The 25,119-nt window shown below is 48.6% G+C and overlaps 1 protein-coding gene across 1 annotated transcript; it reads right to left on the bottom strand.

Moving 5' to 3' along the window:
• Positions 1-1,535: 1,535 nt before the first annotated feature.
• Ifnlr1 (interferon lambda receptor 1) lies at positions 1,536-22,423 on the bottom strand. The gene is made up of 7 exons (XM_021201074.2): positions 22,366-22,423; positions 18,575-18,698; positions 9,957-10,138; positions 7,505-7,647; positions 5,286-5,445; positions 4,857-4,987; positions 1,536-4,085 (listed from the first exon to the last, which is right to left on the bottom strand). Exons 1-7 carry the CDS (start codon positions 22,421-22,423, stop codon positions 3,294-3,296), a joined length of 1,590 nt encoding a protein of 529 aa, XP_021056733.1. The 3' UTR covers positions 1,536-3,293.
• Between the last annotated feature and the right edge of the window lie 2,696 nt (positions 22,424-25,119).

Genomic DNA, 25,119 nt, shown 5'->3' with positions numbered 1-25,119 from the left:
TGAACCACTGTCTCCATTGAGTGAGCTCCCAGGGTGGTGGGCAAGCTCCAGCTTCACTGTCTCAGGTGGCACCAAAAACCAGGACCCACAGCGCTCACTCTTCTCATACCGAGTATGTGGATCCCAACAGCATGTGCATAAAAAGCTGGGTCTGGTGGTTCAGGCTTGTCCCTCCAACTACTCGGGAAGCCGAGGCAGGAAGATATAAGCTCAAGATCAGCCTGAGCAGTAGGGTGAGCTCAAAGCCAGCACAGCCAACTTCGTGAGACCCCGTCTCAAAACAAGAAGTGGAAGCCAAAGGCATTCCCTGTGCAAGTCCACAGATCTGAGTCCAATCCCCTGAAGGCTACACGGTGACACCACCACCACTACCACCACCACCACCACCACCACCCCCAGTTCCCCAGCTGGGATACAGCTCGGTGATACAGTGTTTGCATAGCACATGTAAGACCCCAGGTTCAAAACCCAACCAAAGGCAGCCTCCACACAGCACAAGTCCCCCAGTTCCTGCTTTTGCAGAGGACCAAATCTGATGGGTCAGGCACAGACATCAGAAGATTCTCAGGGATGCAGAGGCCCCATCTCCAGTATCAGGGACCTGTTTAATTTTATACGTTGACTGGCTAGCCTTCTTCTCCCTGTCTTGATCCCCCACTTCCTTATGGTGTCCTCTGGAAGCTGTATGCCCCAGACCCCTTTCTCTGTGTCTCCTTTTGGGAGATACAATTTAAGATCCCTATATTCCAAACAACTGAGTGCACATTAGTTTCCTCTAAAAATAAATCTCTTTATTTAAGGTTTTGGGTATTATACCAACAGATATTAAAGTATTGCTTAAATAGGGTATAAAATACAGTGCAAAATTCAACAAAAATACAAACATGCAAGAAAGGTAATACAAACACGTAAGAAAGACATATAGCCTCAGTGTGCTGAAGCTGCCCACCACTGTGACTCATAGTCAGTCACTTTGACCTTGCTATCCTTGAGGTCCCCAAAGGCTGTCCGTGTACAGAGCTATTATGTGAGTTAAGTGCTAAGCACACATTATGAACTTCTGGGTTGTGTCTCCCGCCCTTTCCACGGGCTTCCCACAGGTCTCCTGTCAATGACCTAACGGCTGAAAGGAGCTGGGATTAAGAATGACAGGAAGGCTAGATCAGAAAGTAAACATTGGGAAACACTGTAAACAGTAAGGAGGACTACGGGAGAGCAAGTTTGAAAGGCAAGGCCAATGCTGCCATCACCATCATTTCCAAGGATTTCCGACAGAGCATCCCCAGGGGTGCAGCTCAGCTAGGTCTCAGGAAGGACACTGACCTTGCTGGGATATTTCTAGGAGTTTCTCCTGTGCTATGACCATTCTCACCCATGTGCATTTGTTCTGCTTCTGGGGTCAGTCATGTGGTCAAGCATCATTGCAGGGAAACCTCAGGGAGGTAGGTGTGTGTGTGTGTGTGTGTGTGTGTGTGTGTGTCTGTCTGTCTCTCTGTCTCTCTCTCTCTCTGTGTGTGTGTGTGTCTGTCTGTCTGTCTGTCTCTGTGTGTGTGTGTGTGTGTGTCTGTCTGTCTGTCTGTCTGTACCCTGTCCCAGAGGTGCCCAAAAAGATCTCCTGTCAGACTGATGACTCTGGGAACTCTTGGGGACACACATATTAAGTTACTAGGACAGCCTTTCCAGTTGACTTCAAAGTTTGCTTGAAACAGCACAGCACAGCACAGCACAGCACAGCACAGCACAGCACAGCACAGCGCAGCACAGCACAGCACAGCACAGCACAGCACAGCACAGATGTGCACCAAGGACAGGGCTTTGAGGTCTTGTTAGCTGTGAACCCCGTTCAAGACACCGTTTATGCAAAGCCACTATATGTGCATTAGCTCAGTGAGGCCACTCCCATTGAAGGGGGAGGATCCTGGAGCCCCAAAGGCCTTTGGGAATGAGCTAGAGAGCCCTTGAATCAGATGCCCTTAAGGTCATGTTTCTCAGCCTGTGTGGGTCATGACCCCTTTGGGGGTCCATTGACATTTTCACAGTGGTTGCCTGAGACCACTGGAAAACACATTATGATTCATACCAGTAGCAAAATTACAATTATGAAGTAGCAATGAAATGATTTTATGATTAGGGGTCACCACACCACGAGGAACTGTTTAAGGCTGGTAGTGTTGGGAAGGTTGAGAACCTCTGCCTTATGGGGGGGGGGCTTCACATGAGTTCTGTAAGGCTATGGCTTTATGCCAGCCTCAGAGCCACACAGCTTTGCTGCTTCACGGACTGTTTAGATCCTCAGCCACAAAGACTTTGGTACTATGGGTGACACCTGCAGACCAAGGACACACATCGCACCCCATAAAGGACAGTCACCTGTTTCCAAAAGACACTAGCTTCTCAGATACTGGGACCTCATTATGACCAAAACAGATAAAAACAAACAAACAAACAAACAAACAAACACTCAAAAAACTTAAACCCTGATACAACACCATTCAAAAAGGGCATCAGGCCAGCAGTGCAGTTCTGCCCTGACCCAACCAATGTCGACCCTGGAAGGTGAACTATGTTTGAGAAAGAAGCGAAGTTGATTGGGCTGTGGTTTCCAGGAGCCCCTGACTAGAAGGTGACAAGGAAGAAATGGGGTGACCTAGAGGGAGGTCAGTGTCTTGTCACTCTGGGCTTAGGGGTTGCTGGTGAGAGATGCCTGGGGTTTCCCAGGGGTCTGGACTAATCGAGGGTTCTAGCGCCTACTCAGTACACGTGACATTGGTGGCCCCGTGTCACCTGCTACCTGAAAACTCCCCAAGTCCTTGCCATACCCACGTGACTGCTGCAGAAGGAGAAACTGGAGTGTAGAGGTTAAGAGTCGCTTGCTCAGTGACTACCGGAAACAGCAGAGTAGTGATTTGGACCGAGGTCTGTTTTGTGCAATGCTGTGTGTGACTTATGGACTAGGGCGTGTCTATCCTTGGTGGCCATAGCCACCTGGTTTCACCTGTTTCATTTCATCAGAGGATGATTTTCCATTAGGCCTGTCATCCCAGGGACAATGGGCAGATTGGAACTCAACTAGTCTCTGACCACAGCTCCGTCCCACTCGCAGGTCACCTACAGCAGGTGGGTCATTGGAAATGGTGACATCTTACAGCTCAATCCCAATGACAAAGTGCCATAAAGACCCATAAAGAACGGCCAGGACCTTGACTACCATTCAAAGGGACATGACTCTTGGTGGTGTCTCTAGTCCAGGGGAAGTGCAGTAGAGATTGCGTGGATGGACCACCAGGGCCAGCTCACCTGACCAAGTAATCTCCCAGCATCTGGCCCCTGACCTCTGTCCTCTGCAGGCTTGAAGTGCCCCAACAGCCGGCGTTGCTGCCCTTAGGTTCTGATTCCCAGTCTTCTTCCTCCTCTTCCTCTTCTTCTTCCTCTTCCTCCTCCCCCTCAGGATTGCTGGCCCAGCAGAAAGTCAGTGTCTGAAGAGAAACTGGGGGCTCCACAGGAGCCAGATCTCTCTTTGGGGATAAGGAACCCCAAATTCTCCACCTAGAGAGGTCATCCTTCAGAAGCTCCTCCACGGTGCCCAAGTCCTCAGAAAATTCCAGGCACGGGAGAGCTTCCTGGCGCGGATCCCCACAGGGCGCCTGGTCCGGCTCCTTTCGGTCCAAACGGCTGGAAGACCCAGCTTCGTCCTTGTATGAGGGGTCCCCCGTGCTGGACCAGCTCCTGTCTGAAGAGTCCCATGCAGATGGGCCTTCGCTTCCACCTGGGGATGCCCAAGGCCCCCCTGAATCCACCCCAGAGTCGTCTGTCTCCGAGTGCTCCATAACCCGGGGCTTCTCGCTGATGAAGAGAGGCCGTTCCAGGTAGGGCTGGACGCTGTCACCGTCATCATCTGTGTCCTCGTCTTCATCCTCAGTACTGTCTTTTTCTGGCCCCGCCTGTAGCGTGGCCGGGTCTCTGACCTGAGGGGCTGGTTTGATCCTTATGGTCAGCTCCTTCTGGGGACAGAGGATCAAGTCATCTGAGAACTCAGGTCCACTGGGCTGAAAGGTCGCCACTGGGTATCTGTATTCAGAAAAGTCCTGATGTAAGAAAGAGAAGGGAGTGAAGGTGAGTCCAGCTTCTTGAAGCATGACCGGTTGAGCCTGGGGCAATAGCAATAGGTCCCTAGCAATATCCAGACGGGTTCAAGTGGAAGTTATTTCTTTGGGAGATGTTTCCAGGAAACACCAGGGCCAAGCGCCATGGGGGCAGGAGTTTTGCAGGCTCTACAGGCCTTTGAAACTACTCCCTTCTGTGGCACGCAGGAAGTCTGTCCTCAAAGCCTCTCACTCCCCACCTGTGGTCCAGCTCCTCTCTGTCTTCTCCAAGCCTCTCCCTTCCCCCAGCTAGCTCCTGGATCTGACAGAGGAGTTATCATCCCGAGATTGGCCTGGTGATGCTCGGCCTTGGTCGAGTTGTAAACTAAGCAGCTGCAGGCTTAAAGGATGCTCCCGTCTGTACCACTTCCCAGCTCACACATTCTGGTCCTCTCTCCTGGGTCTCAGGGGCTTCCTCTGCCTCTTTGCACCTGACAATGCCTTAGCAGAAGGTGCAGTGATTCCATGGAGAGGGACTTAGGTATTTCTCGGGATGGGGGTGGGGGGGGGCAGATTTGTTGTTGGATTTGGGGCTGAAGGCATCCACCCCCTGACGTGGGGATCTAGACACCGAGGCAAGATGGGCGATGCTGCAGTCTGGGCCAGTTCAATATTCTATCTGAAGCACTGGAAACTTAGCACTACTTCCTGCTACTCAGCACCTCACTTCTACACACTCCGTCATGCCTTCTAGACACTCCAGATATGCCATACCAGTGCCCGGGGTGTCTTCACCCCCTGAAACCAGGGGTTCCCTTTCATTTTCTTCCATGCCACACCCGCTGCAACCGCTGCTATCAGTAGAAGCAAGAGTGAGGGCACCGCCAGGACAGCCCTGTTGGCCCCTAGGGAGGAAAGAACACAGTAGCTGCAAACAGAACAATGGCCCCATCCCTCAGCGGACCAAGTGCTTGCAGTGACTGCCCTGCTCACTCGCAGGAGAATACGAAAGGCCATTCTAGTGGAAGTCAAGTCTCAAAGAGGTTATGTAAGCTACCCAAAGACACACAGTCACTGCGGTAGAGCTGGGCTTTCTATCTGTCAGTTTATACTTTCAACCATTCGATCATGAAACTTCCGGTGTCCCTGGGGTGGTGCGGGGGTGGGAGGGGATGTCCCACTCTAGTGCTGCTTTGTACCCACCTGGGCCCTCTAGGAAGATGCAGCTGGGCTCAGAGAACAGGCTGTACTTAATGTCAATTAAGGTATAGACGGTTCTGGCGCTGAGGCAGTGGCGTCCGCTAGCACCTTGCTGGAGAGGAATCTGCACTGGCTGGCCATAGGGAGTGTCAGGAAACAGGGTCTGTTTGGAGAAGCAAGCGGCAATGAGCATGCGCAGAGCTAACAGATACCCATGGTGAGGTCAGGTGAGGTGGGGTAGGGGCCACGGAGCTTTCTTTTCTCTTACATTGTAGAGCAAGCACTAAGGGCATTTTCTACAACCTGGTTTCTTCTCAGCCGAATCTCCTTGTGCAGATCGTTGGGGTTCAAAAGCAGCCTGCTACTTTGGGTCACTCCTGTGTAGCTCACCAAGGCCTGGGAGGGTCCCCGCTTCAGGAGGAGTTTCTACAGGTTTCCAGCCCTCGGGCCTCCCAGTCCATTGGGGGATGAGGGTCATTCAGTCACCCGGGCTCAGTGCCCCAACTGCCCAGTGCGGTACTAGGCAGGGTAGGCGGCTAGTGCAAATGGAGATACCCCCAGGACAAAATGCTTATCGCTTTCCAAAGGTGGAGGAGGAGGAGGAGGAGGAGGAGNAGGAGGAGGAGGAGGAGGAGGAGGAGGAGGAGGAGGAGAAGGTAGCAAAACATCTCAACGGGTGCATTTGCCATGGGATAAAACATCTCAGCGGGTGCATTTGCCATGGGATAAAACATCTCAGCGGGTGCATATGCCATGGGGTAAAAGGCAGGGGCATCTCAAGTTCCAGACGAAATACTAAAGTGGAGCCATGTGGTTCATGCCTACAATACCAACCCTTAGGAGGTGGAGGCAGGAGGATCAGGGGTTTAAGGTCATTCTTGGCAACGGAACAAGTTCAAGGTCAGCCTGGGCTTTAGGAAATCCTATCTCAACTACCTCTCCTCCCCGCAAACCTAGTCAGCTTTAACTTAATGGGGGACATTTAAAATGACTTGGGGGGGTCACTCAGTCTCCAGTGAGATGAACCAGGAAGTGGAGGAGAGAACCAACTTCCCAAAGTTGTCCCCTGACCTTCAGAAGCAGACAGTGACATACATGCCTGCCCCACCCCCAAATAAATATATGCTCTTGTTTCTGCTGGACAGTGCTGGTTAGGATATTGACTTCTGACTGACTTCTAAAGCTTATTCATATTTAATCGGAGCATGGTAGCACATGCCTGTGATCCCAACATTCATTCAGGAGGCTGAGGCAGGGGGATTGAGTCTGGGCTAACCTGGACTACACAATGAGACCCAGACTTGAACAACTTGTACGTGTTGATGGGGTACAGTGTGATGTTTTAATAGTCGCGAGATTCTGGAAGGCAGAAAGCACCTCACATCCCTAGGATCAGAGGTGTGAACATAAACGAGAAAGAGTCCCCTGCTAAGCCAAAGCGACCCCATGGCCTGATTTCATAAACAGGAATCCTGCAAGATGCGCTTTCGTCCGTATGGTCCACAAGTGGCTACTTTTGAGTTACAGCCGCAGAGCTCAGACCCTGGAGCCACAGTGGCAAACAATACTGATGGTTTTCTGATCTGCCATACATGAGTCTTCAGGCCTGCTCCTGCCATAGTCTAGACACAGGTCTGAGGCTGGGCGTGCAGGGAGCCATTCACGGACGTCTCTGGGCGCTTCTTCTTTGCTCGGGGCTCATTTGGACTTTCAGGGCTTTCTGTAATGACTCTGATGACTCAACTTCCTGTGGTCCAAACTACTTCAGTCAAACTTTTACTAGAGGTGTGGGGGAGGAAGAGCAGGTGGGCTAGCTTAATCTAGAGCGCCTGGTTCACTAAGAGATCCTGCCTCAAAAAATAAGGCAGGACATTGATCCTAACATTCAGATCTTTTTGAGTTTGAGGCCAGCCTGGTCTACATAATGAGTTCTGGGCCAGCTAGGTCTACATGATGAGACTCTGTCCAAAAAAAAAAAAAAAAAGTGGAAGCATCTGATAAAGGAACCTTGCAGCTGCCGTATGCGTGCGTGCGCGCGCACGTGCGCGCACACACACACACATACACTTGTGCACGAGCATATTCACTGGCACACTCAAGGACATATCCTCTGGCTTGTGCCCTGCCCCCCAGAGGTAAGGCTCATAATTTTCAAAATGAGGTTGGAAACAATGTTGCAGGTCTGTTCCTTGAAGGGCTGGGGAGCGCACAGGCTTCCCTACCTTGCTTCCCAGGCCCTTCTTCCAGAATTCCACCTGGTACTTCAGTTCCAGCGAGGGCATGCAAGGCGGCAGCTGGTAGGTAGCGTTGACCCTTAGAATCTTCTCCATCTGGGTGAGCACCAGGGTGGGCGGGGCTAGCTCCACTGTCAGAAACAGAATCAGACCAGTCAAACCACGGGGTGGGGTGGGGGGGAGGCCAGTCTTTATTCTTCCGTCTCTGTCTGGTCCAGAGAGCATCCCATTCGCATTTTTCAAACATCCTCTGTGCTGCAAGCTCCTTACAGCTCTTTTATCTGCCTCTCACTAACCCTGGGAGGGAAGTATCACCGTCTGACTATATGTGTGCACGCGTGTTTGTGCGGGTGCGCATGCCTGTGAGTGCGAGTGCAGAGGTCAGAGGTGAGAGGTCAGTGTATGCTTGCACTGAACTCCGCTGCGTGTTTTAAGTTGGGGTCTCTCACTGAGCCTGGGGCTCACTGAAGCATCTGACCTCTGAGCTCTCTCCCCAGCCTTCGCCAACTCCACATTAGAAAATAAAGGAAGACCCTAGACCAGTGGTTCTCAACCTTCCTAATGCTGTGGCCCTTTAATACAGTTCCTCATGCTGTGGTGACCCACATAGAATTAGTTCTGTTGCTGCGTCATAACTGGACTTTTGCTACTGTTATGGATGTAATGTAAATATCTGATATGCAGGATATCTAATATGTGACCCTGTAGGGGTCAAGATACACGGGTTGAGAGCCACTAGGGCCTTAGAAGCTATGCGTTGCCAGGATGCTGTTAGTACTGGGTGGGTGTTGGATGAGCGTCTGGATCCTTCTGATTTTGTCAAGTCTGGGTGGGGAAGGGTGGCCATGGGGGACTGTGAACACCACATAGTAACCTCACAAAACTTAAGCTGTCTCTTGCTGTCCCAGAGAGAGATGAAAGATGGCGGTAGGGAGATGGGTTAGTCAAAGATGTCCTGGGAAAGCAACCCAGCATGGTATACCTAGACATAACACCAGGTGCCCCCCGGGGTGGCTCTCCGAGCAGTCACAGGAGACCCCATCATTCCTGAGACCTCAGAGATTACAGAAGCATTGACATTGGGTCATTTGTGTATGAAGTCAAAGAAAGCCGTTGACTTCATCACATCTGCTGACAAGGTAGAGGCTGGCAAAACTCCTTGGCCACGGGTGCTTGTGGCCCATGATGGAGAAGGACGCCTGCCCTGGAAGTGGAAACTCCTAGAAGCAGGAGCGCAAAAGTCTTTTCTGGGAGTCAAGGAGAATTGACCCAGAATGTCAACCTGAATGGCATTTGTTTGCCCGGCTGGATTTCACAGCTAATTCAGACCAAAGCCCTGGTCTTCTCTATTTTTGTTACCGTCTCCTCCCACATCCTATTCAGGGAGCAGAGATGGTTTCCTTCAGCCACACCAGCTCATAGGTGGAGATGAACTGTGTGCTCAGAAGCCACACTGAGTGGACTATACCTAAGCTACCCAACGTTCTGCTTCAGACACTGCTGGGGAGATCCTGGAACCTGAGTTGGTGTTGTAATAACAGGGAACTTTGGGGAACCTTGACATGGGGGGGGGGAGGAGTGAATGAATTCTGTGCTTACAAAAGATGTGAATTTGAGGGCTGAGAAGAAAGCCTACAGCAAGCAGAACCCCCACCAAGGATGTTCTGCCCAGATCTCTGGATTCAGCCAGCCTGCTGTCTCGTTGTTGAGTCGATAAAGGAATTTCAGTTAAAGTTTAGAGCCATAAAATGGCAAGTTTACCCTTGGGCCATGCAGATGGACCAGAGCCTTCAAGAGCAGAGGACAGGGTGATGAGATGCCAGATGTGACCGGGAACCAGTTGTGTCACTTCTGGTTTGAGGAAAGGTGGTAGAGGCATGAGGAGAAACACAGGTATTCTCAGCAGCTTGGAGAGGCTCCTAGCTGACAAGAAACGCGACCGCCTCCTGGCAATCTCAGTGAGCTCATAAATCCATTCTGTCCTGGCTGTCTGTGATGAGACCCGGGCAGAGGGACAGTGGAGCACCTTGGATCTCTTGCCTCGAAAAGGCAGTCTGGCCTATCTGGTAAGTTCCAGGTCAGTAAGAGATCCTACGTGGAAAAAAAAAAAAAAAAGGTGGGAGGTGCCTGAGGAATGACCCCTGCAAGCGCACATGCATACATGAACACATATTCGCACATATTAACACACACGATTGTTTTGCTGTCCCGTGTTCTCATTTAGCTTCTTCATTAAAAGGTCCTGCTTTCAATACTTATTTTATTTTGTGTGCGTATGTATGTATGTATGTATGTATGTATGTATGTATGTATGTGAGTGCCAGAAGAGGCATCAAATCTGTTATATATAGTCTGTTGTGAACCACCCGACATGGGTACCGGGAACCAAAGGCTGGTCCTCTGCAAGAGGAGCAAGCGCTTCTTCAGCCTCGGGACTTACCGTCAAAAAGGTATTCCAGGTACCGGGACTCCACCCGTGGGGACTTGCCGTGTGCCGAAGCTGCCTGTACTCGTCCTTTGAACTTGGAGTACAGGTTCAGTCTCTTCAGGCACATCAGGGGACACACCAGAGCCTTGATGCCTGCACAATGCTCCACTCTTCGCCAACCCGGCTTGGTATAGCTGGGGGCGGGGCGGGACAGAAGAGGGTAAGTCATGGTTAGAGGACCGCCCAAATAGAAACCCCACCCTTCAGCCAGATGCCATTGGTCTATCTGCCTGTCCATCTGCTCAGTCAGGCAGCCATTGGCAGACAAGTGTGGAGTCCTGCCTCTCCCCTCGATAACTCTGGATCCTTCCGTGAGGCATTTCCCCTCAAACTCAGTTTCCTAACTGCAGTTCTCCTCACAAGGCTTTTGTGGGACCACCGTCACTAATCTTAGTGGATATTTTCAGTTGGTTTCCTCAGGCAGCTGTAGGTGAACAGTTCACCTGTTGTATGCCAGAGGCCATGTTTGGTGCTGAGCAGATGTCAGAGGGGAATCCATAGGGCTTCATGGGACTGTAGCTACCTCAGGACATGGAAGTCAAAGAACTAATCAATATCCAGGCATTATTCCAGGTACCAATGAATCAGCAAAGCACAACAAATGAGGTCCTGCTTCCCCAAGGTACTCGTAGCTGATGGAAGGGAACAAGGGACAGTCGTCACGCACACAAGACAAACCCAGCGGCTAGTAGATACGGTGATAAAATGATGAAAACAGAGTCACTGCTTTCAAAGGGAGGCTCAAAAAAGGCCAGAGAGATGGAATTCCCCAGTGAGGAAGAAGAAACTGGGTGATGGACATGGAGTTGGAAGAGTAAGAGAACCAAGGCCTGGGATGGCGTGCTGGGTAGTTTTTGTCTACTTAGTACAAGCCAGGATCACCCAGGAAGAAGGAACTTCAATGGAGAAAATGCCTCCATCAGATTGGCCCGTAGACAAGGGCATTTTCCTGACCAATGATTGGTACGGGAGAGAAAAGCCCACTGTGGGCGGCGCCACTCCTCAGCAAGTGGCCCTGGGTTGTATAAGAAATCAGACTGAGCAAGCTATGAAGTAAGCAGCACTCCTCCATGATCTCTGCTTCAGTGTCTGCTTCCAGGTTCCTGTCCTGCTTTGAGTTCCTGTCCCAACTTCCCTCAATGATCAACTGTGATCTGGACACGTAAGGCTTAAATATCCTTTTCTTCTCAAGTTGCTTTTGTTCGTGATGTTTATTGCAGCAATGGAAAGAAAGCACACTGGGACAGATGGGAAGGAGTTGGGCATATCCAGAGAGATGCAAGAAGGCCAGAGAGCCAAAGCCCAAAGGGAGGATGAGGCCCAGTGGATAGGGGATGAGGGGGTCTGGGAGGTGGTGTCATGTCAGGTCTCAGTTAGGATGTGAATTTATCCCACGTGTGATGGGAAGCCACTAGGCACTTAATGGAGACTTAATGTGTTCCTCCAAACAAATGTTGGAACTGAAACCCAACCTCCTGGTTATTAAATCATGGAGACAACATAGTTAGTAAGGATGGCTTCAGAGAGCTGCTCGGATGCTCCGTCTCGTTCTCACGTGAGGTCATAGGGTTGGCCTCTCTGCCATGTGAGGAGGGCACAGTGAGAAGGCATAATCTTAGGAATGTCCTTCTTCAGGCACCAGATCTGCTAGTGTCCTGACCTGGGCTCCCTAGACGCCAGAAATATGAGAAAGAAATAGTTACCACCTCTAAGTCACCCAGGCTCTGCTGGAGCATCATGAACAGGCTGAAGTCCACTGACTTAACTTATCATTTTAAGAGGTTATCCGTGGAGTTGGGAAGTTAATTCCACAGGCAAAGGTGCTTGCCACACAACCCTGGCCACCTACGTGTTATCCCTAGAACTCACGAAAAGATGGAAGTAGAGGCTGGGCATGGGGTACATGGCTTTAATCGCAGCACACACACAGGCGGATGATCTCTGTGAGTTCGAGGCCAACCGGATCCACACAGAGAGTCGCAGGCCAGCCAAGGCTAAAACAGTGAGACTCCGTCTCTAAAACAGAAACGAAACAAAAACCAGATGGGCAGTTGTGGGAAGGTGGTAGCACGCGCCTTTAATCTTGGGGAAGGAGCCCTATTTCAACAGATAAAATAAATGGAGGCCTTTGATCTAAAAAAAAAAAAAGGAGCTCCGTCTCAACGGATAATAATACTTGTTTAAGATTACTTTAATTGTTGCCAGTTGTGTTAATTATCAAAATATAGGTAGTTGGAAGCTTGGTGATTATGTTATTACAAATCCTCTGTGAGAGAGGTCAAAATAAATCAAGCCTAAAGAAAAAGGAGGCTGTTAAGTTGAATCAATCTATATTTTTGGTGATTTTTTTTTTTTTGAGTTGCTATTTTGGGAGAGAGGCTCTGTGTTTGTATTAACAGGAGAGAAGAAAGGGCTTTAAACCACTTCCAAAGTAATAGGATTAGATACGCTGGGGGAAGACCCACTGAGGATTGTGACCATAGGCAGAAAAGAAAAATGCAAGAAGAGCAAACAAGACAGGCGGCTTGTTATGCGGATCCCTTCCCAGGGGAACAGCCCTGAAACTGGCTTAGACATAAACATCATTTGTCGCTAGCCAAAACTTCAGTTAAAATTAGCCAATAAATCTTGTTGGTTACCGAATCCTTAAGATCCATCATGGCACCCTTCACACGGCAAGAATGAAGATGTGTTACAATTGGTTATTGATCAAACTGCCTCATAAGGAACACAGTTGTCTTTCACCTGCTCAAACAAGGAGTGAAATATTATCTTTAACTGACCTGTGCACCTTGCACAATTCACACAAATGACTCTATAATGCTAAAAATGTGGTTATAAGATTCATATATTGCAGAATGAAACAGCGAGATGCAGCTCTGACAAGTTCCCGCCTCAGGGATGCCGAAATGACCTGCTTGTCCCAGCTCCGTCCCTCCTACGGCTGTTTCCAGAGACTTGCTCCCAGAACAGCTTCAGGTCTGGCTTCTGGTTCCCAATGACCTCGGTTGGTCCAGCCTTTCAGACAGATCCAGTCAGAACTTCAGCCAAGCCTTGAACTTTCTAAGCATACAAAGACTGGACAACAAATGCTAAAGCTAGCTTTCTTAAATCTAACCAAAATTTCCAACTTTTCTAACCCTCCCTACCCCTTAGCAATTAAATATATATATTCATCACCCTTATTCAGCAGCAAGAAGCCGTGGAGAGTCGTCATCCTTATTCCTTGGTTTGGGGTGTCTGGTTATGGTTATTTTATAAATTATAGATAGGTTGTCATTTTAAGGGATAATTTGGAAATGGTTATCATTTTGGACAGAGAGCTTGGACTGGGGGTTTCTGTGTTTCCTTCCCTCTTCTCCATCCTTTCTTAGGGAAAGGGAAGGGGGTTGAAAGGAGAAAGAGGGATAGAGTAATATTATAAGATATAGGATGGCTGGGCGTGGTGGCGCACGCCTTTAATCCCAGCACTTGGGAGGCAGAGGCAGGCAGATTTCTGAGTTCGAGGCCAGCCTGGTCTACAAAGTGAGTTCCAGGACAGCCAAGGCTACACAGAGAAACCCTGTCTTGAAAAACCAAAAAAAAAAAAAAAAAAGATATAGGATGGATTACTAAATTTACTCTTACACAAAACATTTTAGAGCTGTAATCTTACATTGGTAGAAATCTCTAAATTTTAATATAGAATTGAAGTTATAGTTTCTTACATTGATACAGAATTTATAAATTGATACAGGTTTAATTGATCTTCATTGGTATAAATCTTTGTGCTGATACAAATTTAAATTTAATTTTGTCACTCTTAGATAGGCATTGTGCCCGTGCAACACATAGGCGAATACAAGGCTCAGACCCAGTCCTTCTATAACTGCTTTTACAAACCGTTTAGGATGATTACGTAATGCAAGTTAAGGGCCAGATAGTAAACTTCTAGAAATATTAGATTCTGATTTAATTATTATAAAATGTTTTAAATATTATTCAAATAGTAAATAGATAAGAGTAGTCAAGGTTTAACAGTTCAGATATGCTATATAGAGATAGACAGCCCACAGAAGCATCATAGATCCACAGATAATGGCGTTTAAAAATCATCTCATTTATTAATGGATCTCCTGACTAGAAGACATGCCTGCTCCTGACAGTACCCCTTTCACAGTTCAAAGAAGACATTGGGCATCATAACCTCCATATGGAGTTGCCCCAGTTGTGACAAGGTAGCATGGGCAAGAATTGCCCCAATTCATCTACAGACAAAAAATACTGTTCAGGAAAGGACACAAGATGTGGGATAGTCGACAGCTTAGCTCTGCCAAGACAGCGTAAGCTAGTCCTTCATAATAATTCTTGCTTCACTTAAGGGTTGACAGATGATCTGGGCCAGAAGGCTGAAGACAGATGCTCCAATGTTATGAGAAATATAAGGGACTGTCCAGGTAGTCAACTGTCTCTACAAATTGTTTAAGTTTTAGAAGCGATGTTTTTGTGCTTCCTACAGGTAATATTTAATTCGTTCTCAGATCTCTGATGGGGTTGAAGACGAGGTATAGTCTCATAAACTTAAGTTGTTTAACATTAAGAAAGATGATCTAGGGGGCTGGTGAGATGGCTCAGTGGGTAAGAGCACCCGATTGCTCTTCTGAAGGTCCGGAGTTCAAATCCCAGCAACCACATGGTGGCTCATAACCATCTGTAACAAGATCTGACGCCCTCTTCTGGAGTGTCTGAAGACAGCTACAGTGTACTTAAATATAATAAATAAATAAATCTTAAAAAAAAAAAAAAGAAAGATGATCTAGATTTGAAAGATGTTTTTCAGATGATAATGCAAGTTAAAATCAAAACATATTCAGGTATAGAATTGTAAACTCTTTAAGTTAGGGTAGATGATAGGGTAATTTATCTAAATTGTCAAATATGATAGACTGGACATTGTAAGTGTATATCATATTTTATAATTTACAAAATTGTTATAATTGTGTTCAATGTATATCTAAGAGACAAGAGCCTTTTAACTGGTCAAAAAGGGGTAAATGTGGTGGGTTTGGTCTACTGCTGTTTGAATTAAGTTAATTTTGGTCCCCAAAATTGCACGAGAATCCACATGTCCACATGTAAGACACTGAGGGACCCTGTCCCCAGTTGTTTTGATTGGTAAATAAAGTTGCCGGCAGCCAATGGCTGGGCAGGGCAGACAGAGGTGGGACTTTTAGGATTTCTGGGCAAGGGACCAAGGAAGGAGAAGGGGATCTGCCATGCAGGGAGAAGGATAGGAAAGACGACGCCATGCCTGAGAAGGTGCGAGGCAGAGACCATGGCCGCCACGGAGGAGCTGGAGCAGCCTCAAGAGGGCTGCCTGAGTGGGTCTGGAGCAGCAAAGGGAATATAGATTGTAGTCAGTAACGCCCTGGGACATCAGCGGGAGGCGGGTTAGTCGTGTGGGGTTTAGAAAGAGGCCAGTCACTGAGCTGTTTTAGGCAGATCAAAATGTAAAGGCTCTCTCTCTCTCTCTCTCTCTCTCTCTCTCTCTCTCTCTCTCTCTGTGTGTGTGTGTGTGTGTGTATTTCATTCAGGAACCCAGAACATTGGGGTGGGTAGCATGGAGCACCACAGCTGCTGGGATCAATTTGAATAGCTTAATTGGGTACTACACCACCACCACCACCACCACCACACACACACATACGCGCACACACACACACATACACACACTCACACACACACACTCACACACACACATACTCATACACACACATACTCATACACACACATACTCACACACACACACACACACACATATACTCACACACACATTCTCTCTCTCTCTCTCTCACACACACACACACACACACACACACACACACTCACACACACTCTTTGTCGTTTTGCTTTTTGTTTTTGTTTTGTTTTGTTTTGCTTTTGAGACAGCTGTCTCTGTGTAGGCAGGCTGTCCTGAACTCAGTCTGTAGACCAGGCTGGCCTCAAACTCAGAAATCCGCCTGCCTCTGCCTCCCAAGTGCTGGAATTAAAGGCGTGCGCCACCCCACTGCTTTTTTTTTTTTTTTTTTTTTTTTTTTTTTTTTTTTGAGCTAGAAATAACTATGAAGACCAGGCTGGCCTTGAACTCACAGTGATCTACCTGCCTCTGCCTCCTAAGTGCTGGGATTAAAGGCATAGGTCATTAATCTCAAGCAAGAAATCTTTAAAAAGAACGTCTGTAAAATAAAAAAATCTTACTGGAGGTTGCCTCACCAGGATTGACTGGCACCTGTCGCTCTCCTAATTTTCCCTCTGGGAATAGATATGTATCTCTCACCCCTGTGCTGCCGTTTCAGTGTAGAGGCACATGACGTCCTGTGGTTTCTGAGGTCCACTGAGAGAGGGCACTTTTGTCTCGGCGTGAGTCATAGTCTAAGCCACACCCACCCCTGATTTAGATAATAGATGAAACTTTGAACTTACAATGAATGCTGGAGTAAGGAAAGACCTTTGGGATTATTGAGAGACCAGTGGATGCCTTTGTCTGTGAGAACATGAGTTTGGGGGAATACTGGAAGAGTATGTAACAGCCATTGTAAATTAATACACACCCCAAACCTGGAAACAGCCCAAAAATTCACTGAGGGGAAAATGGAGAAATACATAAAAGTCCAGTAACGACGGAATACTACTCAATAGTGAAGAAGAAAATGAACGGACACTTGTGATGATGTGGGTGGATTCCAGAAAGGTGGTAAGTAAAGCCATCCAGGTCCTTATGCAAATGAATAAGAAAATTTTCCTGAAATAAAAAGACTAGGAACCAGGACTTACTGGAGACTTTGAGCACCTAAAGGTGTCAGCTCAGAGTCAGTGACAGACGTCAGCACAGCCCTGCAAAATTAGCAGAGTCGAGCAGTGGCTCTCAACCTGTGGGTCTCGACCCTTTGGAGGGAGTGTCTCGAAAGACCCTTTCATAGGGTTGCCTAAGATACAAATATTTACATTACAATTCATAACAGTGGCAAAATTACAGTTATGAAGTAGCAGGGGAGATAATTTTATGGTTGGGGGGTCACCACCACCACATGAGGATGTGTATTAGACATGAGGGGCTGCTGTGTTAGGAAGGCTGGGATGCACTGTTCTAGAGCAAAGGGAACATGTGGTGCAGACTGTCCTCTAGACAGACTTTAGGATGAAGGGAATGAGTAATTATAGGTTCTTCAAAGGCTACCCCCTCCCATGGCCGTGACAACTAAGACTGTAGCATAAACACCGTAGGCGGGAGGAGACATTTAGCACAAATCCCAAAGAATCAAATTTAGGTGGAAAGTGACAGGCTGGGTGAATGAATGCATCAGTCATTCTATCCGAACAAGTACACACGTGTGTGTCCGTGATAGACACCACTGTTTGCCACAAAGACCTAAAGAAGTATCCGCTTGGTAAAGGTCAGCGCAGCCACCACACGGAACCTGATCTTTAAAACCTCCCTCTGGGTGTGTGGTTGTGTAGCTCAGTGGTCCCGCGCTTGCCTAACATGCATGAGGCTCCTGGATTTGATTCCCACCACTGGAAGAAAGAAGGGAGGGAGGGAGGAAGGAAAGGAGGAAGGGAGGGAGGGAGGGAGGGAAGAAAGGAAGGAAGGAAGGAAGGAAGGAAGGAAGGAAGGAAGGAAGGAAGGAAGGAAGGAAGGAGAAATTAAAGAAGGATTTAAGTTGGGTGTAGTCGATCATGACTGAAAGATGGCAGATGGATGGACTTCCCTTTTCGAATTCCTCCAGACTAGTCATGGCAGCCTGCGCTTCCAAGATCATAAGAAACCCAGTAGCTCTGTCCAGCTCAATAACTGGGCTCTACAGGGAACAGGACCAGATCCTTGGCCACTTCTTCGCCCTCACCCATTGGCTAGAACAATCTTTTTGGTGGCTTGAGTGAAAAATGTCCCTCATCAGCTCAGGTCTTTGAGCATTTGGGCCCCAGTCGGTGGTGCTCTTTGGGGAGGTGATGCCGCCTTGCTGGCAGAAGGACATCACTGGGGTGGGACTTGGAAAGTTTCTAGCCTCTCTTCACATTCTGTTGAAGCTGTCATCTTACAGCTTCCTATTCCAGCCCCTCGCTACCATGCTTCCTCCACTGTGGGCTCTGGACCTACGCGCTGAAATAAACCCTTTCTTCCATAAGTCTCCTTGGTTGCTGTGTTTTTATCACAGCCACAGAAGAGTGACTGATACAGACCCCAGATATTTCCGTCCCCTGGTGACTTGGCCCTCACAGCTCCACTCAGGCCCTATTCTAACTCTCCACAGAGAATCACCCTATCTCCAGCAAGCCTGCCTCAACTGTGGCTCCCCATCCAGTCTCTCTCCCACCACCTCTAACCTCCACCCAAGCCCCTCCTCCCTCATGTTGTAAAGTGAATAAGAAAAAAGCTCCCCTCCCGACAAAGGACTCACCACAAGCCCTTTTCAGTGACCCAGAGAACTTCTGAATGCTGACCACATGGAATGCAGATAGCCCAGGGAACCCTCTCCATCCTCATTCACTCCTCCATCTCCCCACCCGCCAGTACAGAGGCTCCCCTATACCTTTGGTAGGTCACAAAATAGGTCACGTTTGGGGGGCTCCCAAGCCCCGGAAGCCATGTCAGGTAAACAGTGAAGTTCTGGGAGAACAGTGTCACGTTTCTGGGTGGGGCTAGACGGGGCCTTCCTGTGGGAGAGAAAGAGGTCATAAACGCTGGAGCTCTTGGTCGACCTTGGCATGGGTACAAATAGCCGAAGAATGAGAGGCATGACAGGTGTTCACTTCCTTGGCACCTATGAGGAAGCAGCACAGGCCAGCTGCTGAACGACAGCCCCTCCCTGTCCCTAGCCCTCAGTGTGCCGCCTGGGCCACCAGAGCAGGTTCTATGAACTCTGGCACCTGAGGGTGGGTTCCACCTGATTGCCATGGGCCAGGAGCCAATGAATGGCCCCATACCATTCCTGAATTCCAGAAGATTCTTGGAACAAGCATTCTGGAATTCCTTCTTATGTTTTTAAACTTTGAATTTATTATTAGTGTACGTGTGTGTGCATGTACATACGTGTTTGTGCATGTGTGACATGTATGTGTATGCCATGGTAGATGTGTAGAGGTCTTTCCGGTGAGCCCAATGCCTGCCAGTCATACGAGAGCCACAGAAGACTTGCCAGGATAAACAGATTTCTTCTGTAAGGAGCACCTGGTTGTGGACTGGACAACTGGGTCCTAGGTGCTCTGCCAGGCCCAAGAAGTATCCTGTATGTCCTGGTTTCAACTTGAAATGCCTCCCACAGACTCATGGTCTGAATGGTTGGTCTGCAGCTCTGAGCTGCCATTTTGAAAGCCGTGGAGCCCGTAGGAGGTGGGACCTGACTGGTGGGATAGGGTTGAGCCTTTGAACATTATATCCGAGCCCTTGATCCAGCCCACTCTCTCTGCTTTGGGGCCAGTCCAGGCGAGCAACCCTCACCACACATTCCGGCTTCTGTAGCGTAAAGCCACTCTGCCTTGCCTTTCTCAGCACGCTGGGCCCTAGACCCTCTGAAACCCTGAGTCCCAACCCATCTTTCCTCTAGCAATAAAAAGGGAATTAATTTACCCTGAAAACCACCATGGTCAGCTCCCTCATAGCGCCTGCTGAGGACCAGGATGGATGGACATGCTACCATTCCCTCTTGCTGGAATCCTAGGTTACCAGTCTACCCTTTACTGAAACCTCCAAGAGGCTTCCCAGTACGGCCCATCCCTCCTCCTCTCCAGCCCCGCTCGCTCGCTCCGGTCCAAAGATTTATTTATTTATTAAATGTAGGTACACTGTTGATGTCTTCAGACACACCAGAAGAGGGTGTCAGAGGGTGTCAGATTTCATTACAGATGGTCATGAGCCACCATGTGGTTGATGGGATTTGAACTCAGGACCTCTGGAAGAGCAGTCAGTGCTCTTAACCACTGAGCCATCTCTCCAGCCCTATTGCTTCTTTCTCAGATAACTAACTATATTACGAATTACCTCAGCTGCTTGCTCCATGCCCAGGCTTCCTACTGTCTCCTTGCCTTAACAATAAAGTTTCCACCTCTCATCCAGGTGTCTGATAACTTTGTCTGGGTGGCCTGTCCACCTGTCTGACATCTTCGGCAGCTCCCCATAGGCTGGCGAAGCTGTGGGAACCATCTTTTAGATGTCTTTTCTTAGGTTGCCTGGAGTTCACCATCTAATCTTTGAAAGATTCTACTCAAATGGCACTTCCTCCAGGTAGCCTTCTAAGAGGTGATACTCATGAGGACAACAAAGTAACAGCGGACCCTTTGTATCGGGTTGTAACTTGTGAGCCGAGCACATTGTGAGTGTTCTAGAAGCTTCCCAGGACAAATGGGGAAACCAAGACCTTAGATGCTCAAATCTAGATCAAGCCAGCTGTGAGCACCGAGAGCTTACCTCCTCTTCCGATGTCTCCTGGGGCTCAGTCTTATTCCCTGTTTTGTTTTGTTTTGTTTTTAAAAAAACAGGTTTATTTTGGTCTTTCTGTGTATCTGTGCAGTTCTAGCCTAGAACTCAGAGATTCACCTGCCTCTGCCTCCCTAGTGCTGGATTAAAGGCGTGTGTCACCACCACCTGCCTTGATCACCTTTTACATTTATTTATCGCGTGTGTGATGCACGCTATGGTGTACATGCGGAAGGAAAAGCTCACGTTGCAGACATTGATTCTTTTCTTTCTAACGTGTAGAAGGCAACGTGTCCATTGAATGGCAGGAACACTTAACCTCGGAGTCATCTTGCCAGTCCCCTTTTGACTATGGTTAGAGACAAACAGCTCACTCTATTCTAGGCTAGCTCAAATGGGCAGTAGTCCTCTTAACTCAGCCTCTTGGGTACTAGTATTACACGCATGAACAACAACACCTGACCAGCTGTAACGCATGCTTCCTATCTTCCTCCGTGTACCAGGGAACAGAAGGAAGTGGCTTCATCTCCTGCCCCATGGGAACTCATGGTCACAGGGAGAATTCAGTCACGTGGGTCACCGTGGAGACCCATACATTTTTTTTTTTTAGGCACCAGGCAAGATAAGCCCAAGTCTACATGATTCTCTCAGCTCAAGCCCACGCCAGGGCTGCCCCCTCATTTCTGACCCCAGATGTGGGTATCTTTTTCTCTCCTGTCCCGTATCCTGAAAGTGCATAACTGAGACACTGCTGTTAAACCCAGCTTCCAGTTTGTCTAGCAAGAGGTCACTCTGTGCATAAGCCCCTTAGTTTTAAGCCATCCATGAGCCATCCATGAGCAGGACAGGCCCAAAGTTTGAGCTTGGCCACATGGGGACAGTCACAGTTCAGAGTAGCCACACTTCACAGAGTCTTCAAGGGTTCCAGGGACTGGTGTAGCACTGTGTAAAATATCATTCAGTCCTCAGGACAGACTACCCCTCGGGGCAGGTGTCACCCAGAGCCATCATCAAAGAGACACTAGGCTCAGAGATCAGCGTTAACTAAATCAGTTTGTGTCAGGGATGGAACATAACCCCACAATCCCCAAGACCCTCGTTAACTCGAAAACACTGCTACAAAGCTGTCGGGTCACTCAGGGCAGGAGCAGCACAGGTCATAGGCGAACCCAGGGCTCAGCCTTACTCCTCTGCCCTGTGTGTGCCCCTCTAGGGTACTTCTAAAGCAACCTATGAAGTGCTCTGAGCCTCAGTTTCCCTACTTAAAAATGATGACTGTCTGCCACTTAGAGCAGCTGGATTGAAACCTTAACGAGAACACAGTGGCCAGGACAAAAAAAAAGCAACCAAAAATAATCTGAACGTTTATGATTGTTTATCCGGTCTAAGAACCCTTCTGGCCCCTTTGACTGCGTCTAAGACTCTGAAGTATGCCCATGGCTTCCTCCCTGGGGAAGTTAATGAGTGGCAAATTGGGGTTCGGTGCTTGGGTCCTGGCCTCGGTCGGGTATTTTGTGCCCCGCTGTCTTATTTCCCCGGATGAAAGACAAAGAGAAGACGCCCCGTTAAAGAGTCTCCTAGCAGGGACCAGATCAACCAGAGCTGGGTCTCCGGCAGCTCCTGTTTGTCCCCTATTTAAAAGGGTCAATCAGGTATGCACTCTGGGATTCGGTCAACAAACCCAGTCAATGCTTTCCAGTGTCTGTGCCTCGGTCTCCCGACCCTGCCTGGAATAAGGAAACCCGGATCCTTTTGTCCAGGAAAGGCCGTCCAAGCTCAGGATTGTTTCACTCTGGGACCAAGCAAACCCGAGGCAGGTGCACAGAATCCCTGAGGCCCAGCACCAAGTCCCCTCTCGGTACCTCGGGTGGGTGGCACATCTTCGCGGTCCCCGCGGTCCGTGCTTACCTAGGGCGCTCTGCAACAGGAACAGGAGTAGGGGCGCCCACCGGTCGGCCCGCCACATTTCGGTCCCCGGGGTCCCGGCCGCCCGCTGCCCGCCGCCCGCCGCAAGGCCCCGGGGCGGCAGGTAGCAAGGGCGGCGGCCCAGGGAGGAGGAGCCTCTGGCGGTGCCACCGGTGGGGATTCACCTAGGGCTGCCCCGCGTCGCCTGCCGTGGGTGGGGGCGGGGCTCTCAGTAACATTTTCTGTAAATCAGACAAGAAATCCAGTTCTGGGGTTCCGATGAGGAGTAAATAGCACCCAGGGTAGAGTTCGAGGAGACCGGCAAGTCTCTGGTTTTGCAGGCGGAGGGGGGTTGGTGGTGGCACCCAGCCTGTCTTGCGAGTTTCTTACCGAGTTTCTGCAGGAATTCCGGGCAGGCTTGTTACTCCCGCCTACTTGGCGGTAGAAGCATGGAGGAGGCTGTCCTAAGCTGCAAAGCATGCTGTGCCGCCACTAACCAAAGAGGACATCACTTCAGGCTTTGTTTTCTATCCTGGAGCAGGGGACACTTCATTCCACCACATAAACTATTCTAACTAGTCAAGCGGGATACGCTGGTTTTGTAAACAGAATGGCCGAAACCTGCGGAACTACGGAAGGGGAAGCTGGTTCTAAGTTACTCTCCTTATAGGTAGAGTCGGGGCAAGGCTAGGACAACAACTGTGTGTGTGTGTGTGTGTGTGTGTGTGTGTGTGTGTGTCCTTTTGTGTGTAAGGATTAACGGTCGTGGACTTCATTTTCTGCATTTTGCCTGCAGGGAGTGCGAATGGGGAGTTGGGTTAGATACCACATAGATACATTGATATCGCTATGGAATTGTTGCAGAATACATTCAAGATAGAAAAGGAACAAAAGCTGGACTTTGGGAAAGCAGCCATTAGCTCAGGTTTCTCTTGATTTCCTGGGAGATTCAATAGACAGCTTAGTTTCTGTCTGGGGACCAAACTTTAACACGAGAGGATCTATTTTGTGTTTTTTTTTGTTGTTTGTTTGTTTGTTTGTTTTTTGACTCTGCTCTGTTCAGGCCCAGCACAATAAGAGGTGTCTGGGACTTCTAACTACATTTGAGAAGCACAAAAACACATCCTAAAATTATGAGCCTTTTAAGGTGCACACCTGCAATCCCAGCCCTAGGTCGATAGAGTTTGGGGGACCAGGAGTTCAAGGTTAACCTTGGCTATGTAGGAAATCAATCATTATGATCCATTTTCAGTATGAGGTGTGTTTAGGGCTCATCAGAGATGGTGGAGGGACTCTAGGCCCCGTTTCCTCTGCCTAACCGCTGGTGTCTGCTTCTCTAGGCATCGTCAGTATGTTCTAGGGTTGAAAGTTACAGGTAGTCTGCCCGACTGTAAGCTCACATATCAGAAAAGGAGAGGTTTGTGTCCTGTACCATTTAGATAAGGAATTAGGGGATGTGACAATACTAGACAACAGATAGATTATAACTCCCTGAAGAATTCAGCCAGTGAGAAGAGGGTCGCAGATTAGGGGCATAAAAACCAGTTTTGTGTCACATTTGGTGCGCCAAACATGTTTGCCTTTTCTCTAAGCTGACTTCTACTTTGCAAGTTCTCAACACAAACTGATTCTCTGCTGGGTCTCCAGGACTCTTATTCTGAAATGAATACCAAATGAATTCTGCGTCCCCAGGACTCTTATTTTGAAATGAAGACCATTGCTTCTCTCTGCTTTATCGGGATCCAGTTGAAGCTAGCCTGATCTACTCAAGACTTTGTTTCAATTAAAACAAAACAGACAAAAGCTGGATAAAGTTATGTCTTCGTAGACATCATAGAAATATCTAGACATCTCCCTCTACAGTAATGGCCATTATTTTGGAGTAAAGAGGATTCGTTCTTTACATTTTTTCCCCAAGTAATGACTGTTTCCTATGAGCAGGTTAATGGTGAAGTAAACAAAAGGCTAATTATAGAGACAAGAAGCGCAGCTAATTCCTTTCTTGTTATCTACTGCACTGTACTCAGGTTCATGGCTGTATTCATCTTACATCACTCTCAAGTGCTCCCTTGCTACTCGGAAAAACAAGTCTGGCTTTTTGCTTGCTCTTCCACAGAAACTCAAACACTATCCCGGAGATGAGGGCTCTAAAGACAGACGGTAGCTAACGATTTCACTCAAAAGGCAATGCTAATTTACTGATTTCCATCTATTTTTTAATTCTCTCATATAGTATATTCCCTGCCAACGTTTCCACCTCCCCCCTTTCCTCCCAGTCCCTCCTCCTCTCCCTCCCACCTTCCCTCTCCCCCAGAGCCACTCTCCCTCCATTTCCCTTCAGAAAAGGGTAGGCCTGCCAGGGATATCAACCAAATATGGTATATCAACTTGCAATAAGATTAGGCATGTCCTCTCATGTTAAGGATGGACAAGGGTCCCAAAAGTAGGCAAAAGAGTCAGAGATAACCCCTGCTCCCACTGTGAGGGGTTCCACAAAAACATCAAGTTAGTAATATGTATACAAAGACATAAGTCAGACCCACGTGCACTCCCTGATTGCCGGTTCCATCTCTGTGAGCTCCTTTGAGCCCTAGATAATCGATTCTGTGTTCTTCTGGGGCCCTTCACACCTCTGGCTCCTACAACCCCCGCTCCTTCTCCTGTTCTGCAGGATTCCCTGAGGTCTGCCTAACGATTGGCTGTGGGTCTTTGCATCTGCTCCTGGCCATTGCTGGGCGAAGCCTCTCAGATGGTGAT

This window comes from Mus pahari, chromosome 6, assembly GCF_900095145.1.
Source record: "Mus pahari chromosome 6, PAHARI_EIJ_v1.1, whole genome shotgun sequence".
Lineage (NCBI taxonomy): Eukaryota > Metazoa > Chordata > Mammalia > Rodentia > Muridae > Mus > Mus pahari.
This window is presented reverse-complemented; position numbering and strand designations above follow the sequence as displayed.